General features: G+C 38.9%; 1 protein-coding gene across 2 annotated transcripts in view; it reads left to right on the top strand.

Annotated features, from left to right (window-relative positions):
* GLCCI1 (glucocorticoid induced 1) overlaps window positions 1–13,072 on the top strand; it is a 72,673-nt gene extending 59,601 nt beyond the window's left edge. For both annotated transcript variants that reach the window (XM_019497916.2, XM_014603144.3), the window contains exons 7-8: window positions 10,016–10,136; window positions 11,179–13,072. In XM_019497916.2, the coding sequence (XP_019353461.1) occupies window positions 10,016–10,136; window positions 11,179–11,527 (470 nt within the window). In that variant the 3' untranslated portion in view covers window positions 11,528–13,072. The remainder of the gene's footprint in view (window positions 1–10,015; window positions 10,137–11,178) is intronic.
* The last annotated feature ends 204 nt before the right edge of the window (window positions 13,073–13,276 follow it).

Raw genomic sequence — 13,276 nt, 5'->3', positions numbered from 1 at the left:
GCCTGTTTTGAGAAGTTCAGGCTGAGAAAAGGTAAGTTCCACAGAGGTAATTCTTGTTTAAGGTTTGGATTGTCTAAAATAATTCATTTTTCTTTTTTGTAATTAACTTTATAAAATGGATTAATAAGTGAGCTAAATAAAGTACGCCACTGAATGAAATGGTTAAGACTTTAATATCTTTCATGTACGTATTCTTTGAGGGGGGGTGCATGTGTGCGTGTTTGCTTGCTTTTTTCCAAATACACCTTTAGTTTCATGTACTGTAAAATGAAGGTTATTTTGAAGGAAATACTGGCTCTTCTTTTTAAAGAGTGTTACTGCATTGTCTTTCATCAGGAAAAAAGGTAATGGGGGGAGGGGCAGAGAATGAACTGTTGAATTAATTTTGGCAGTGTTGGGGGAGGAAAAACAACCTCACAGCAAGTCTTGGCACAAACTACTAGTTGGCCAGGCTTCAAAACCAGCAGAGACTTCAGAAGGCAAGTATAGATGGACCGTCTCACTAACAGCACGTGTGAGCTCTGTGTTATTTGTCCAGGCAGCCTAGACTGCCATCAGCAAAAATATGTACACACCAAGTACTTAGTTAATTTATAAGTACATTTGCCATTTCTTCACAACATGTACATTAAATGCAAGGAAATGCAGAGAAATGGAAATGTTTAAGTCCATAAGTAAAAAAACATGCATCTGAACTTGACAATAAATAAAAAGAACCTTCTTTTGTGTGTATTAATTTTAATAAATAAAAAAAAGCTTTCAGTATTTAAATTTATTGGGAGCATAATACTACTTGTATCAGTGAATTAAAATGTTTTGAGAATGGCCTTTTAAGGTCGTTTTAAAATTCTGTTATGGTATTAAATAATAATAACAACAAGATTTTTAAGCCACATTTGTTGAACCTACCTTGTGGTTAGAAGTTTGAGCCAAGAATTGAACAATTGAAATAACTGGAATTTGGATTGGTTTTCAAGTATCACATCTTTAATCTTTTGGGGGAGAGAGGCCTTATTTGGCATTGTTTTTCTACTGAGCTTCACAGTGAAAAGCCATTTGTATACCTCATTGTGGACACTTTTCTTACGACTGATCTTAATGGGGGCGGGGGAGTGATTTTTAAATCAGCTGTAGTGTATGACTAGAACATCAAAAAAAAAGTCTGCTTTTATAAAGTTACTTTAAGAAATAACATATTTCCTATTGCATCATATATGCAGATATAGTAAAATAACTTGATTATCTCTAAGAAAATACTAAAACAAGTTTTATATTTAATATGCAATTTGAGATTGCACTGTTCATCATAAGTCTACTTTTCCTTGCTCCAATAAGAATGGGAAACAAAGAGAAAATATGCCATGATTTGTCAGGCTAAAGCATTAACTTTTGCACCTTAAGGTGACCTAGTTGTTAGGCCTTCCAATCCCTCTTGCCTCTGTATAGTAATATTGGGAGTAACAGATTCCTGTTTTGGAAAGAGAAATTTCACTTAATTGAATAAAACATTTTTAGTTCCCCACAAACAAGTTGAATTGTAGAGCCATCAGAGCCTCGTCCCCATATAATTTATAGTTTAGTTTAGTAATGGAGTTAAATATTAACAACATTAATTCTTGGCTACAAATAAAAAAGCAGAGATTCATTGTTTCATTTTCAAAGGTTTTTAACATCACTGTAAGATTTAACTGTTAGATTACAATATCTGTCCATGTTGGGAGTCAGACATTTTAAAGTATGAACGGATTATTTCTACATGGAACAAAATGTAGCTATTTTAAATCCAAGACTTTCATTCTGTTGTCATCTTCCAGTTTGGGCCTCCTTTTCCTTTCCAGTTCAATAACCAACTTTGATTTACTGTTGAAAAATATAATTAACATCATTAAGCTGCCTCTGAATGTTTCTGAATAGAAAATGAAAGCTAATAGTTGATTGAGCCACATAAGCAGTGAGGGGAGCCAACCTGGTGTAAAGACACAGCACTGCTTTACATTTCTAAAGCATCTTTTCTTTCCTGTGTAAAGCTGTGCTTTGGCCACAGGCTCTCAGTGCTGCTCTTTGGAGTAAATCAGCTGTTTGGCTTACATTTCTATAATGAGCTGCTAAATCTACTGAATTTTTCAAAAGAAAATTTAAAATGGTGGTGTTGGACCCATAGCTGTTTCTGGGAAATAATGTTGGCGAGAGCCTGTAAGGAGGCACCTGGGTTCTTGGTGTTCTTTGGTTTTAAATGTCAACCTATTGTATAGTAAAATATCGCCTCACTGCATTAAGGCTACTGGATCCGTTATTGGTAGGTAGGTCTAAAACAGCAATGAATTCCTATGTACTGCCTTAAGTGTACAGGTTAATTTTGATACCCTGCCCCTGGGGGGTGGGATGGAAATGTGGACTGTGTAAATCGATACTTTATAAAACTTCAAGGCAGAGTCTGGTTTCTGAGAGAGCTGTCAGTTAAGAGTTGAATAATATGCATCTTTTATGTAGATGACTTCCTCAGGTAGTTTCTAACTGACCCATCTAACACAGTAAACTCCCAATTTGCTAAATATTTGATATATTGAATTTCTCCAGCATTTCATTTTTGCAGCAATGATGTTTACAAAAAAAGTAAAATAAAGTAACATCCTGTGTGCCTGCCTCTTATTCTGCTCATTACATTAACAAGTCAAGAAGGAATAATTTATAATTGGGAAAAGGAGACAAACGTACAGACTTCATCCTAATTCATAAACAGGCAGCTAACATACCTTTTTATACATCAAAAGATGGAAAAATAAATGTTATAAACTTTTTTTGAATGCGTTTCTTTTGGTATTCACTTTTATATAGTATTTGAGCCGCATGGTGCTGCTAAATGGATCCTTCAAGCAGCATACTAGTGATGATGTCATTTTTTGGATAAAATAATCTTGCATATCTATCAAGTTCCATTTTCACAAAGACTTAATACCCTCAACTTCTAGTTCTAATGATTACTTTTCTGCCCCCCTGAATTCTTGTGTTGCGCTACCTGGTTTCAGTTTTAAGTAAGTATTCTGATTTACTTCCAGGTTAATTGTTGAACGCTAACAACCAGTTGCAGTATACCACCCCGATATTAGTGATATGTCTGTGGTGACGGTTGAAGGGCTTGTATGTAGAACCATATTCTGCAAACCTTTCTCAGTCAAAGTGCTTGTTATAATTTGAGTTCAGTGGGAGGTTTAATTGTATAGGGCTTGCCAGGATGTGGTCCATGGCTTGTAAAGCTGAGAATCTTTAGGGGACAAGGTACTTTTCTATACAAACATACCTTAAGTGGCATCTTTTGTTTTTATGTCATGATGTAGTTCCAAACGCTAGTCTAAAACAAGCTGAGGGTATGGACAAACGTATTCTTGGAGGCAGCTTCAAGCAGGGAGGGAGAGTTGCTGGCTGGGGTTGCATAGCAGCTGTTATGCTTTGTGTTGCATGAGCAGGAGCCTGTAGTGATACAGGTGAGCTAAATTGCCCCAACTGTAACTCTGGTTGAAGTATACAGTGTGACAGCTCCTACAGAGTTTGGAACAGCAGCAGCTCCCCTTTCTCCCCTCCCCTCCACTGCTCCAGGTGTGTTTTGTCCATACTTTCAAAGCAAGGTATATTAGTGCAGATGAAATGCCAGTACTGCAACCATAGTGCTTTTAGTACCTCTGCACAACATTGCATCATGCCATGTAGACACCCTCAGTGTTGAGAGAACATTATAAACTGTTAAAGAAAAATCCTGATAGTTGTTAGCAAAGGTTTTTTCCTTTGTTGCACATCTGCCATCCAAAGTATGATTTAATAGTTACTTTACAGCTTCTTTACTTAATCTGGTTCTTTGTCACAAGATAATAGGGTCATTGTTGAAACAAAGGGATATTAAACACTATGCCACTTAAGCATTTAATTTCTCTGTGTGTAGATTTTAAAGATGTTATCAAATATACGCTAATTTTAATTTGTAAGCCATAATCATTAAAATGTGTTCAGAATTGAACATATCTGTTTATAGTTGCCTTTGTCTTAGCCAGGAGCTCTGACTGTCTTCAGTGTAGTGGTTGGGGAAAAAGCTGTATATAAGGATTTATATCCTCCTGTTTCCTATTTATCTACCATCACTGGCTCCTTAATGAAATTAAATTAGCGTACTAAAATTACATGCTTCTTACTGCCATCACTCCCGATTTTGTCCAGTATATATAAACATTAAGCATTGTTCATTCTTGTTGCACTATGGCACCAGCATTTAGTTCTTGGAAAGGTCACTAGTTTTGTTGATGGTGTTCTAAAACTGGAATTCAGCTGGCTATTCCATAGCATTGTTTACCTTGCAGCAATATTAGTACTAAAAGCCTGTCATTAAATAAAGCATGAGGCTCAAAACAATAGAAAGAACAATATGATGTAACACATCATTGTTTGCATGGAGGGAATTTTCTGCTTCTAACTATATCTTGTAGCAGGAAACTCAGCATTTCACAGCCATGTCCTGTTGTAAAACGAGAGGCTGTGTGCTCCAAGAGCTACAAAATGTCAGCCTACATACAGTTTTTATTGACTTTTACCATCAGTATACTTCAAAAGTGACATTTGTAATCTGAGTTGGTGAGATTAAGATCACAAGAATTACAGAAGTGTGGTAGGTTCGTCTTGTTGAACCGTCAGTAGAGCATTCTCAACTGACCAGTGAATGGACATACGATAATGACCTGTTTGAAAAAAAACACATATTCTAGCTTCTTAGAGTGCTGTTTAAATTGGTGCTGTTTGGGAAGACACATTTATAGGGGGGTTAAGTCTTAACATTATAATTGGCCTTCTAAATTTTACATAAAATGTAATTCCTGGAAATACTGCCACTACTGGAGACTAGTTTAATAAATTGTTAGTAGTTTTGTCTTCCTGCTTAAATATTAATATAATTACTGGCTTGTGATGCTTTCAGACTTGGGGGAGGTAGGGAGTGGACATAAAGGGTTTCATGAAAACGGAACCCTAAGCATTTTATTATGATACTCAAAGATGTTAGGGTCGGAAGGGACCTCAATAAGTCATAGAGTCTGACCTCCTGCCCTGGGCAGGAAAGAGCACTGGGGTCAGATGACCCCACTTAGGTGCTTGTCCAGTCTCCTCTTGAAGACCTCCAGGGTAGGGAAGAGCACCATCTCCCTTGGAAGCCCATTCCAGATTCTGGCAACCCTTACCGTAAAGAAGTTCTTCCTAAATTTGCTTTCCATCGATTTGTGGCCATTATTCCTAGTTACTCCAGGGGGTGCCCTAGTAAATAGCACATCTCCTATTCCCTGCTGCCGTCCCTTGATGAATTTATAGGCAGCCACAAAATCACCTTTGTCGTCTTTTGCGCAGGCTGAAGAGATCTAGGTCCCTCAGTCTCTCCTCACAGGGCCTTGCCTGCAGGCCTCTGACCATACGAGTGGTCCTCCTCTGAACCCTCAAGAGAGATGCGGAGAATCTTGAAGTGCAGCGCCCAAAACTGGATGCAGTACTCCACCTGTGGCCTGATCAGTGCCACAGAGAGGGGAAGCATCATGTTCCTGGACCTGTTCATCATGCATCTGCTAATGCATGATAAAGTGTAGTTAGCCTTGTTGATCACCTGGTCACATTGATGACTCATGGTCATCTTGGAGTCAACTATGACTCCAAAATCCCTTTCTGCTGCTGTGCTGCAGCACAGCAGTAAGTGAGCACAGCACAGCCTGTGTGTTGGTTGTTCTTTTTGCCCAGGTGCAGCACTTTGTACTTGTCTTTGTTGAACTGCATATCACTTGCTCAGAATATCATTTCTTCAAATATGAAAAGCATATACTTTGTCAAGAATGAAAAGCTTGCTGTTTTGTTGGTGGGAAAATGGGAGCACAATTACAATTGTCATTCTCTTAACTTGGTAAACATTTGCTCTTTTACATCTGTCCTTTAACAGTACATATTTTTACCAATTTACTTGCTGCTTCAACAGGTCTTGTGTTAGTTTCAATTAGACAAATTCAAACAGGGCCAATCTTGATTGATTTGATTGGCAAGCTGGCTAGACAGAAGCTCAACTTAAAAACTGAATGAATTCTGAAATCAGCTCCATTATCTGCTATACCTAGTTTTCCACTGATTTAGTGAAATGAACATTAACAATTTATTTTCAAATAGCTTTTATGTAGAAACTTGCATCATCAGTTTTAAATGCTAGAAGCAATGATAGAAACTCATAATTCGGTCCTAATGTACACATTTCAGGGATTTTTTTTTTTCTTCCTGTTCTGGGTTCAGGATAGGACTTTATATTTGCAATTAACTATTTTGGCTAAGTAGTGGAAGGATTCCATTATGATATTGACACTGTTGGCTTGAAAAAAACCTTGCTACTGTCTAGAAGCTTTTACCTAGCTTGTTAGATCTAACACCATAATATCCTGTTGCTCAGAGGCCTGTGCCAACTACAGAGCAGGAAACTGTGAATCGGATGATACAGAAGTGTTCTGAACAAAAGTAAACACATTGAAATAATGAGCAATGCATTGTTTAACTCTATTAAATAATCTTGGCAGGATTTTTAACTTAAAGTTGATAGTATGATGATTTATCAAAAACACTACTATTAATACAGGGTCTTAATGGTCTTCATCTCATCATAAGTAAGCTCAATTCCAGTAGTTTTACTAGTATTTAGGGAGACATTTTCTGCTGGAAGCCTCTTAAGTTGGAATTGAAATGAATTCAGTGAGTCTCTGCATGGACTCAGAAGTCTGTTGGTTAAAATGCAGCCATGCTAAGTTTTTCCCCTGTTGACTTATGTTATTTTTTCAATACCACAGCAGGAAAACAAAAAACATTCAACAATAGGAAATTGCGATTTTAAAATGACGACAAAAATGGCAGGGAGTTCAGACAGGTAGAGAAATCAAAGTAACTTTGAAGTTCTTTAAAAAAAAAAAAAATTAAGTCAGTATTTGAAGTTCCAGGTGAACCTGGGTGGAAATTATGCCACGTTACCTTTGTAGCACTACAAAAGTTTAGGAAATGTACATGAGCATCCCCTGTAGCATTACAAAAGTGACAGAAGCACTATAGTAATGTGCCTAGGTGATGCAGGAATGTTTTCTATAGCATTGTTATGCTTTATAGCACTGCATGTGACATCTGTCCAGCATAGAGTAGTGCTTCAGGGAATCTCAACCCCCCACACTGCCATAGTACTCTGCTCTCCCCATTCTGCCCCCTCCAAAGGGGGAGGAGGGTGAACAGGTTTGGTAGTTACTGAGTGCAGCTCTGGGGGAGCACAGCCTGCCTGCTTCCCCTAGAACTGAGCTGTCTGTGAATGTGGGAGCTGGCTTGCTGCCCACAATGAGCAGAGCTGCAGCCAAGATGGGACCATGGGTTGTAGCTCTGGTCACCATGGCTAAGTACAGAGAGTCAAAAAGCCCAAGGCTGAATCAGTTCAGTCTTTGCAGGTTAGCCTAAACTGCAGCGATTAAATTTATAAACAACTGGACAGGCATTCACTTTTGATTCAGGAAATGTGGCCACATGCCTGCAGTGGCTCAGGCCAGAAGCTGGGGGGGCACTGGAGCACAGCTCTATGGCACATAGCCAGCATGGGCTGTGTGTTTACTTCCTCTTCCTGCTGTCCCTGAGGTTTGCAGTCTAGAATCACACCAGCAGGATGCTGCAGGGTTGCTCATCACTTCCTCCTCCTGCTTCCAGGTGCCTTCGGATTTTTAGTCCACAGGCACAGCCAGTAGCAAGCTTTTGGCAGGGCAAGGCAGCTCTGCACTCGAGGGAAGAGAAGTTTAACCCCTCTCCCTGGCCCCAGACTGCAGCTGAGGTTTGCTTGGGACAGGGCAGTCTCTGCCTCCCCGTCCCTTCCCCCTTAACCCATCTCTGCTGGAGCAGACAGCACAGCCCAGCCAAGAGCTGGAAAGCACTCTGGGGGACTGATTTAACTAGAACCAAGAAGGGGTCTGGCACAGAAGTTTCATAAAGCACTTTGACCCAAATCAGTTAAGTCTGATACTACATTCAACCAGGTTTATCTTAAACCAGTTTTAGCTATTTTGAAACTAGTTTATGTACACTGAACTTCTGTTCTGGTACAGGCTTAAACCAGTTTCTGAGTGATCACTTAAACCAGTTTGTATAACTTCTTTCGGTAGCCGAGAAGTGAGTCCAGTCCTTGTACTGGTCCTGTACCACTGACAGCACAGTCCTGGGGAGGGGGCAGTAGCTTTGCTAACTGTGTCCAGTGGGGAGCCAGCAGGCTGTCAGTGAGCTGGCTCCCCTCCCCTCCCTTTGCTGCGGTGTGAGGGGACAGCTGCAGGGCTGAGCACCCCCTGGCCCCCTGTCTCCTCCCAGTTGGAAATCCTGCCCCTGTTTGCTTTCATAATGACTTTGTGGCACTCCAGGAGGGGGAGAGGGGCTCTGCATGTCTGTCCATACCTCATACTGCTACTTTTTTGTAGCACTTCAAAAAGTGTTGGCACAAGTGTGATAAATGCACCTCTGTCCATGGCTTGATTTTCTAACCTCTGCCTCCCTGGCAAAAGTGCACATTGATTTAGAAGGGTAGGTTCTGTCCCCAAAACACACTTGAATTGTATTGTAAATCATTTGACTAACAAATGCCTATTTTCTTCATAAATGTTTAAATTGTAATGATGAAAAAAATCTCTTGTTAAATTTGGACTAAAAGAAAATGTGTAACTCTCATTTATTGAGCTCTTATAATGCCAACTGTACATTTCAGTCTGAGTCTTTATGTTCTGGCAAATGGGAGGCAGAGACGATAAAGAGCAACCTGTACAGTATCCTAGGAGCTAAATTTTACACTTGAGAGCTAACACCCAATAGTTCTATTGACCACTTTAAATATAGCCAATGACATGGCTTCTGGTAGCTTTCTGGCCACCACTCAAAGCGCTGGTTCTGACATAAAAGGTCCAAGACAGTCTGGGCCCCGTGTACCTTGAGGGGCTGCCTTCACCCTTACATCGCCAAGATAAGGCTCCTGCAAATACCATTAGTGTACCGAGTTCAAGTTGCTAACACATGGGAAATTGTCAGTAGTTGCCCCTTAACTTTGCAACTCTTTCCCTGGAGATCTCATTCTTTCCTCAAGCCTGGACATCTTCCTGAAGCACTGTAAGACCACCTTATTTGAGAAGGTATTAAGTAAGCAAAACTAACTTGGGATATGGTTTATGGGGGGTTTTATTTTGTATCTTAAAAGTAGGTAGAGTACAAAAATGTGAGAGACTCCTGTTTATTATAAGCTGCTGTGTGCTTTTGGGAAGAGCAGCATATAAATTGTGAAGAAAACAAGTAGCTAAAGAAGACACCTCTATCATATGGTTCAGGGTGACGAGAGAGAATGTGATGGATGCCTTCATTTGTTAAAGATATTTTAAAAACTAAATTGTACAGCAGTTGATACCTATGGCTAGGAAGGAGGTATCAGGAAGGAAGTGCTTGTTTTGTTTCCTTTTAATGCCAGTGCTATTCATGATGCCAGCGAGGGTACCATTTCTGCTAAAGACTGTTTTTAATAAAGTATATGCTATGTACACACACTTCCAATTATCATGTTTATGCAATCAGAAGACATAGAGAACTTTATTATCATAACCATTCATAAGTCTTCTGCATGTGCTCTACATATTATCCTGCTCATTTACGTTTTTTGAAATGCATAATAAAGAACTTATTTGTTTCCAGGATTACAGTTCTGTTTTATTCAATCTGCAGTGTTCTGGATAAAAATATCCTTCTATTATGTGCTGTTGTATGGTAGATTACTGCTGCACTAAAGCTTTTATTCAGAGGAAATGTGCTATACAAGGGTGTTAGAAATGGCCTGCAATAAAGGAAGCATTGTGATAGAAGCAAACTGGAATTAGTGGCTAAATTGTGGAAAAAGGCATCTTGTTTGGAAATCAAATTTAATTAAAAAGCGCTCTCAATCACTAGTAATATAACTGCTTTAAATTTTCAGACAGTGGGAGTAGCTCACCGTTGCCCAAGTATGCCTCATCTCCCAAACCAAACAACAGCTACATGTTCAAACGAGAGCCCCCAGAGGGATGTGAGCGAGTGAAGGTCTTTGAGGAAATGTCGTAAGTAATGCCTTTTATATCAGCTGGTATCTGCAAAGCAGTAAACCATTTTACTGAACCCATTTAACTGCAGATGAATAAACTACTCCAGCTGATGTGGTTGTTTTTTTTCCAGGAGCAGAGTATTCTTAGAGAGTTTGAATGGACAAGAAATCAAAGTGTTTGTGTTGGCTTGAAGGGAAATAGAGTATTTTTTTTACTTTTAACTTTTTAATGCATTTATAAACAGCAAGCAGGAAAACTCAACTACTTTAATTGTGTTCAGTATTTTTTATAATGTTTCTGTGGGTTCATGGCTTAAAAGAAAAAGCCATGAGCAGCATAACTTTTGTCAGTATGGATATATTTGGCATGTATAAAATGTTTACTTATTGGAAGAGAAATGTGTGCATCTGTAAAATGTAGCAGACTTGCAGTATAGGGTTTCCCAGTAGTTTTGAGGTACTGCTGTGTGCTGTTGGGCAAGATATCAAGATTTTAAAAGTTTTGGACTTTGCCTTTTATCCCCTTCACTTGACTACTGTGAGCGTACTGTACAGGTTGCATGCTTAGCTCCTGTGGATAGAAGAAAGACGGGTGGGGAGTGTTTTAGTTCTAATGTGATTTCTTGCTGAAAGAATAAGCAACAACCTTATTGAATTGTAGAAGCAGCCTTGGAGCCAATATATGGAGCTTGGCAACAGAGAATTTTTGAGTTTGTCAGAGGGGTTTGATACTCCTAAATATGCTGCTGTTTCAATGCTGTTGTGAAACATTTTTTAATTGCATCATTATAAGCTATCATGTGACTGTTGTCCATGTGCGTACACACTGCATACTTTATTTCTGAGAGTTGCATGTTGCCCACTGGTTATCAGGTCATACTGCTACATTTAATGCTGTGGATCAGACAGTCAACTGACTACCAATATGGAAGATGTTTGCCCCCTGTGTCCGATTTTAATCCCATTCCTTGTCATTTACATTTTAGTAACTTGTAGAAACAATTGCATATTAAACTTCCAGTTGTTCAGGTATATAACTTTTTTTTTTCCTGTTGTAGGTCTCGTCAGCCTGTCTCAGCCCCTCTCTTTTCATGCCCTGACAAAAACAAGGTTAATTTCATCCCGACCGGATCAGCTTTCTGTCCTGTAAAACTTCTGGGTCCCCTACTACCTGCCTCTGACCTGATGCTCAAGAACTCTCCAAGTTCTGGTCAAAGCACAGCTTTGAGCACTCTGACTGTTGAGCAGCTTTCATCTCGGGTCTCTTTCTCATCTCTGTCAGATGACACCAGCACAATGGACTCTACAGAGGTCTCAGTACAACAGCCATCCCAACAGCAGCAACCGCTTTTGCAGGACCTTCAGACTGAAGAACACTCCTCTCCTCAAAGCTATGCGTTAATTTAGATCATGGTGGAGCAGGCCTCTGCCCTTAAACAAGGATTGGGGATAGCTCAAATACATCTGCATGGAGTGGCAACCTTTTTCAGAACAAAACAAAATACTTATCAGCATCATAAAAAATATCTAAACACTGTTGTTGGCAGGGACAGAACTCATAGCGTTCTTTGGTTTTGTTTTTCTTTTTTTTTCTGTGAAAAAGCAGTAATGCCTGCAGAACTCATGTATCATTAAGCATTTTAAGTGGAGACTATGCATTTCATAGTATGTTTGACCAGATTAGTACTGTGTCCTGTGTTCTGTTTCAGATTCTACAGTATAAATAAGCTCTATATCAAAAAAAAAAAAAAGTTGCCTGTCTGAATAGAAAATGTCTTGCTGTGTTGTGTCCTATGGAAAATACTGTACTTCAGGATTATGTTTACAATTGATCCAGGTGTTTGTTTCTAACTTCTGTAATACATACAATGCAAAAAAAAAATGGCCACAACAGTTGCACAGTGCCCACCCTATGGCCTAGCTTCAGGTACTTCTCTCGAAGTCTAAACTCAGGTAACTTGGAATGTATATCATATTGGGATATAAAATATTTTACAGCTAAAAATCTAAAGAGGGAACATCACTCTTTTGCCTTTCCTTATTTTATGCATTAATATTTCCTCATTACATTCCACTTTCTTGGAATAAGTGCATTCAAATCCAGGAGAATAATTACCCTGGACGTGGGTGAACATGAGGAGAACCAGCAAATCTGTGATGTACATCACTTTCTCATGTGGTTACAAGTAAAACAACTGTTGCATTTATCATCATTTCAGTATATGTGAAATGTGGCATTTAAAAGGTTTCAGGTGTTGCTCAGTTAATGACTGTTAAGCTGTTGCAATTAAAGTGTTCAGTACTAGGCTGTACATAAGAAACATTCCACATTGTATGTGAAGGGATCTTAAATGACAAGAATGTTTTTGCTTTTATTTGTTTAACTTTAGAAAATTCTTTCAGGTTTCACAGGGAGTGATGGGGATTTCCTCTCATGTTCATGTTGGCAGTTCAGGATGTGAAATGCTACTGTTACCATCTAAAAGTTGAATTAATGTTTAGTTTCTCTTTTGGAAATGTTCATTCATTTGCTGGTTGGAGAGTAAGTTTTCAGGTTTTGTCAGTGTTTAGATGAGCAGTGTTTTATTTGTATAATTAGTGAATAATTATACTTTGGGATTAAACATCTATTAAAAATACCAAAGTAGCAAATGGATGTTTGAAAGAGGGGAGTACTAGTTTTACATCTGTGTTATCTAATCAAAGCATCTCATAGCACCCTCAGTTACTTAGGTTATTATGTATAACATTGTTGCGGTTGAAAGTGGGGTTGGAAGGCCTGGTAAAATTGTCTTGGGTTTGTAGGCTGGACACTTCCTTAAAATAATACATGGCAGTCAACAGTTTAGTATTAGTCTTTTTATTGTACTGGAACTTCAAGACGATTGATTTCAGAGCTAATTTTCTGTGATACATGAGGACCCCAAAGGCTCAATAAACTTGATATTCTTACTCCATTGTTTTCAGATCAGTGGAATTAGGCTTATGTTGTGTGTTCTAAAAAGCTATGGTGCAATCTTTCCAGGAATTAAAGAAAGATAAGCAACCTTCAGCTACTGCAGCACATAAACTCACTCCATTGTTGGTTGGTTTGTGTTTTGTTTTGTTTCTCCCTTTTGAAGAAGAGTTGGGGAAAAAAGTAAGAAAGCACCACCA

This window comes from Alligator mississippiensis, chromosome 5 (genome assembly GCF_030867095.1).
Source record: "Alligator mississippiensis isolate rAllMis1 chromosome 5, rAllMis1, whole genome shotgun sequence".
Taxonomy (NCBI): Eukaryota; Metazoa; Chordata; order Crocodylia; family Alligatoridae; genus Alligator; species Alligator mississippiensis.
Note: the sequence above shows the minus strand (reverse complement) of the source record. Positions and strands in the feature narration are given on the sequence as shown.